Here is a 6,000-nt window from a genome sequence, read left to right on the forward strand (position 1 = left end):
CTGTCAGGGAAGAAAGAACAGAGGCCTCTGTCACCTCATTTGCCTCGGCTGTTCTTCTAGCGCATGACATCATCCTCGCATGAAGCGCTGTTTCCCTACTTTACATGGAGGCGCTTCCTGAATCCCAGCCACGCCCGCCTTCCCAGCCCCATGGGTGGCCAGCTGGTGCTCCTTGGAACTGTTTCTGCCCCCTCGCTCTCACCCCGCGTCCTTCTACCGCTGCCTTTCTGGCATCGGTTCCCCACCTGGGCCATTTACTTTAAGCCCTATTCCCACAACCCCCATTATGAGCGGTCTGTAATCCCTGCTACTGGCCCCATCAGGGGGTATGAGGCCCAAACATTTACTGCTTGTCCGACAAGTTTCCCGTTAAGCTTCAGGCTGTTGAAAGCAGCCGAAATATCCGGGGGAAACTGCAGGGGCAGATGCGGAATTATAGGAGGAACACGACCTGGAATTACTGTTGGAACGCATGGTTACTAAATCCATACCTTATGGTTTTTTGGATTGTTTCGCAATTGTTTATTGAGAAATCAGAGAAAAACAATATAACAGGGACGGGGAACATGAGATGCCATTTGTGAGACAATAAAACAACACGGAAAAATATAATACAAAATGAAACAAAATACTGGCCAACAGCAGCCAGTGGCCACACTCCCACACTCGCCATTTCCCCATAGTGCCTCCACCCTCTCATTAGTAGCTTTTCTTTCTGATCATGCACCCTTCTGTCTTCGGGCCTGGATTGGAATTCAAAAGCATGGCTGGCGAAATGTTTAAACCTTCCCTCTCCCTTCCTCTCTTTTAACTCCCTCTTTTCACCCATGCATTCTCTGCCTCCCTATTTCTCCACTCTCTCTCCCTTGTGTACCTTTCTGACCTTTCCTCTCGCTCACTGAGCCTCGCGCAGTTCACCTCTGGGAACTGGAGAAAGTGCGGAAAGGTCAGCGTGGGGCTCGGCCAAGGCAGACTGGGGAACAAACAGCAGTCCCGGCAAAAGTGCTCAGAGCAGCCCGCTCCCTCCCTCTTCTCGCGCAATCTTTCTCTTTCTATCCATCCTACATCTCTCCTTCTCTCCTCAGTCTACGATCGCCCCCTCCCTCTCTATAACTCTCATTTAAAGCCCCCCTGGCCCTGCCGCAATTAACCTTGGGAGCTGTGGAAGGTGACAGAGGCACCAGGAGTGGTCATGGCTTCCAAAACCGGCCTACAAGGGAAAGTCCGGTAGAATAAATGGCCCGTCTGGCCCTCTCTGCGTTCTATCCCCATTCCCCACCCATATTCCTCTGCGCCACTTCTAAGTCTGTCTCACATTCTCTGTAAAAGAAATGATGCCGAGTATCCCCAAGTCACGTGACACCTTCAACCATAACCTATATATGAATTAACATTGTGATTGTTGAACATCTCTGAGAGATGCTTGTCTTAAGTCTCAAATGATACGTTTAAAAACACTTCCTTGCGACTAAAAGATACATTTTGTTTTTTTCTGGAGCCAAAAAGACTACGCTTTCTGGTGTAAATGTATATTCCCAAACTCTCCTTTTCCTCGGGGTGAGCATTCAGATTCCTCCAACCAAGGCCACTGGAATTATGTGATTTTGCTGCTGCAGCGGTTTTCGCATAATTATGGATTTGCACCATTTGCAACATAATCCATCATCTGTTGCATAACTTGTAGATTTTAACAAAAAATAAATCGTTTCCAGCTCAAACGCATCAAAAGATGCTAAAAGTGCAGGGATGTGTATTGCTGTGCAGCAGCAGGCGCTTCATAAAGGTTGACTGTTCACCTTTCAGTTTCATATTGCTGTATTTCGGTGTACAACTTGTACTAAGAAGGCGAGACCTTTTTCCAGACTGTTAATATGTGTAAAAATAACAAAATAATAAACTGATACTATCACAAAATGTGGCGCATTATGCCTCACAATTTGCATGTCTTTGTCGCATAATTTAGGAAACTCTACCGCATAATTTGGTCCTCCCTTGCCGCTTCAAGGCAGGGGCCCTGGGTATAGCCCAGCAGAAGGCACGTGTGTGCCCTTATCTTCCGGCACTACACTTTGCACCTGGGTGATGCCTAATAGCACTGTTTTTTTGAGTGAATGTCAAGTACTCAATATGCGCACCACGCTTTTCAAAATATAACGAATTTTAAAGAGATCGCTGGGGGATAGGAGGCTAAGACTTACCCCCTCCTTTGGTTGGGTTTGTCCCCGTCGGAGTCCTCACTCGCCTCCGGACTCGAAGCGATGGGGCTCGGCCCACGTGCCTGCAGCTCTTCTTGGGCAGTTTCTGCTTCCTGCGACGGGAAGCCATTGGGGTACCTGGATATGCCATGCACCTCGAGGCTGGCACGGAGCGGCGACACCCCAGCTTTGTACCCTTGCCCTTGTCGTGAAGGGCGAACCAGCTCCACGGGCCCAACTGAGCAGCAAAGAAGGATGAAATAGCCCAACATTGCGGTGGTCCAGCCGCACATCCCCTCGTCGATGTTTGTCCTTCAAAGGCCCTCCGCTCACTGAAGGACTTTTCTCCCCTGCCGAAAACGTAATATTAATTAACACGGAGGAAACCCGCTTTCAGCAACAAAGAACGGAAAAAAACGTCAGTCCCCTCCCAGGCAGTGTGGAAATGTGAAAGGTCAACAAACAATATGAAGCCTGTTCCTGCAGGGAAAGACCCTGCCGCAAAAGGGCAGGGGTGGTTTATTCAAGGAAGCCCACGGCCCTGGCAGCCTCTTAAACTTGTCTGAGAACAGGAACCCGGCCTTATCGTCGGCCTTGTCCCGAGGGACGGGGGCTACACAGGAAAGGGATGTTAGCGTAAAAGGAAAAGAGGTCACAGCAAACCTTCTGCAAAGAACGGCCGTTCGTTACACGAGGAAAGCGTCATACAGAAACCTATCGGTGTAATGACGTCTTCTGGTGGAAGTAATACATTCAAGCGAGCAAACGCCGCGGTGAGACAAGGAACGTATAGCGTGCCATTAGAAAAGGGATCTTCCCTCATAAATAGGGTTATTGAAACAACTTTTTTGTAGAAAAAATATACATTTCATATCAACTTTTGATGACTAAAACACCCTGTCCAGCTTCGAGCCCAAGCGCCTGAGGTTGGAGAAAGAGTGTACCGGATTTGTCAAGATACCTATCTGGTTTAGACAGGGCGGCGAGCCCACCCAAGTTTATGTGGGGGTGGGGGCGTGTTTACAATTTGAAGAGGTTGGATCCTTTGAGGTGTGTAAAGGCCTCAAGGAGAGCGAGACCATCGCACAGGAACACATCATTATTGCAACCCAAGAAGTGGACAAATTGAAGGATGAAGTAGTGATGGTGTGGGCCTGATGCTCGAAATACGCCAAAGGGCTTGAAAATGTGGCAAACAATTGGGCACGATAGTTGATTACAAGAGAGTGATGCTAAAGAAAAGTGGTTTCATCTCATGGCCGCCATTTTGATCATCCAATCATTGGTAAATCTGGGTCTCTACTCTCTACCTTCTGTGGAAACTTTGGTGGCCCATTTGAAACTACTGGTCCGACGTTGTCCACATCACAATGTGCAGTTTACATCAGTTTACCTTGTCTCCAAAATCAAAATCTTGTTAAATAATCATGAACCAGAGTTGTTTGGACAAGTCGAGTACGTTTTGCCTATGTAAACTGGTTTGGGCTTAACTCAACCCCCTCCTCGTTCCTCTATCTTCCTTGTGGCCATTACAAAGACAATTGGTGTAATATGGAGCTGAGAAAGACGGACGCTAGGACCTCCTCAGCTAAGGAGGCGTAGAACGGGGGCGGGACAAGGGGTGGAGATAAGGGGGATGACCGGGAACGGGCAGAGTAGAGTAGGCGAACGAAGAGTAAGGTGATACTAGAATAAAGAGCAACGTGAATCTGGCCTTGTGTCCGTGTCCTGTGTATGTTGGACACTACAACTGGCGACGAGGATGGTCACGGCCCATGTGGTGCGTATCCTGTGTCTGCAGCTGCCGGGAGGAGCTGTGCGAGCGTAAGGAGCGCTCTGTGTTGTAGGATTCACGTGGCGCAAGTCGGGAGCCTACCCCGACCGCGCTTGATTGAGCGGACTGCGGCGCGGGTGCCCACCCCAGTCGCTTATGGTCCCCGACCGCGGAAGCGGTAATGATGTGCCCCGAAGTGTGAGGGTCGCCTGAGAAACCCGACGACGATAGAGCTTGGAGGTCCCACGTTTTGGATCCGCAACGACGATCTGGGAGCCCACCTGTCTGTGCCTGGATACCGGTGGTGAGTGCCTTCCGTTGCATCTGCACGACTGGAGAGGATCGGATCGTTTGGAACGCTGTGGTCGGTGTGTGCAGGCTGAACCAAGAGGGGCGTGTGAGAGCGGGCGGCCATCTTGAGGTCAGGCGCCTGCACCAATCCCCCTGCGAGAAACCTCCGGCGGCCATTTTGAAGTCAGGCGAAGGGTGGAACTTGGCAACAAGCATTGGTTCATGCAACCACAAACCTTGAAAATCATCAAGCATTGCTAAATACAACTATACAAGTCTCAAAGTCATCAAGCATTGGTAAATGCACTTGGATGGTGGAAAAGTTATCAAGCATAGGAAAAATCAACCGAAGAAGCGTACCAGGTCATCAAGCATCGGTACATGCAAGTGAGTGGCCTGAGAATCATCAAGCATTGGTAAAGTCAATTGAGAAAGTCTCAGAGTCAGGGAAGAGTGGCCAGCGCCACTGCATACCTGGGTGGCACTCGCACACTGACACAGTCAGCGGACCTCGAGTAACATCTCGTCAAGAACTTAATAATCTCAGCTACAGGCCTGGGTCCTCACCATGTCTACCTCACCGCCTGGCCGAGCAGGGTCAACGTCAGTCAATGCTGGACAGATGGGGATCCTCGGAGTGTCCTTTCTGCGCCCTCCCGAACCGCTTGTCCTCGAAACAGGAGGAGGGATGGGTCTTCGGTGGAAGGAGTGGCTTGAGGACTTTGAAGATTTTATGAAAGGGTAGCAGGTGACAGACGCCGGTCAACAGCTAATAGCACTACGCAATTTAATAGGCAAAGACGTCGGGCAAATCATAAAGGAACTACCCACAGCCGACGCGGCGTCTTACACGGATGTGTGTGTAGCCCTGAACAGAAAATTCTTGCACAAAAAGAACATTGACTATGAGAGATACACGTTCAATTTAGCGGCCCAAGAAAAAGACGAACCCATGTGCGCATTCATCACACGCCTCAGACGTCTGGCACGCTATTGCGAGTTTGACTCCTTCTCGACCGAGGATGCCCTTTGTCTGAGGGTCATTGAAGGGTGTCAATCTGAATCGTTAAGACAGAAACTGTTGAAGAAGAGTTATTCGCTGGACGAAATTGAAGAGATGACGCGGGTGCATGATCAAGCTGAAGAGCATGCAAAGAAAATGGAAGCTGGGAGAAGTGAGAAGCGCGAGCAGGCCTTCAGACTTCAATCTCACAACATACGCAGATACTCCCCAGCGAAACAAGGGTCTTCAAGGGACAAGAGGCAACAACAGTCAGTACATCGGCGACGTCGGAGTCCAAGTCGAACCAACAGACGGAGGGAACGGCATCTCAAATGCTATCGGTGTGGCTATGATTTTCCCCACACGGATGGATGCCCTGCCATGGGTCAGTCATGCCGGAAGTGCGGAGGGGAGAACCATTTTGAAAACGTCTGCGGAAATTACAGGAACAGTAAACAGAAAGATCAGGAAAGGTCCTCTCGATCCACAAGCATGCGTCATCAGGCCAAAGCAGTACGTGACCGCAGAGATTCGTCAACAGGGTCCTCCCACTCTAGCTGTCAATCTCGCCGAAGCTATCGATCTCGACACACACCGTCTCAAGAATCAAGGTCACTGTCTCCCATCTCACAGGACAGTGATGAGTATGTGTGCATGGTTGCTGATCCTGACCGACTTAAAAAATATCCCCGGCTCAGCATCCAAGTTGGAAGGCACCAGACTAAATTTGTCATGGA

General features: G+C 49.9%; 1 protein-coding gene across 1 annotated transcript in view; it reads right to left on the reverse strand.

Moving 5' to 3' along the window:
• MMRN2 (multimerin 2) overlaps positions 1-2,570 on the reverse strand; it is a 230,057-nt gene extending 227,487 nt beyond the window's left edge. Inside the window, exon 1 of the mRNA XM_085607581.1 lies at positions 2,199-2,570. Within this exon, the coding sequence (XP_085463707.1) occupies positions 2,199-2,488 (290 nt within the window). The 5' untranslated portion in view covers positions 2,489-2,570. The remainder of the gene's footprint in view (positions 1-2,198) is intronic.
• Positions 2,571-6,000: the final 3,430 nt, after the last annotated feature.

The sequence above is a fragment of the Triturus cristatus genome, chromosome 1_2, assembly GCF_964204655.1.
Source record: "Triturus cristatus chromosome 1_2, aTriCri1.1, whole genome shotgun sequence".
Lineage (NCBI taxonomy): Eukaryota > Metazoa > Chordata > Amphibia > Caudata > Salamandridae > Triturus > Triturus cristatus.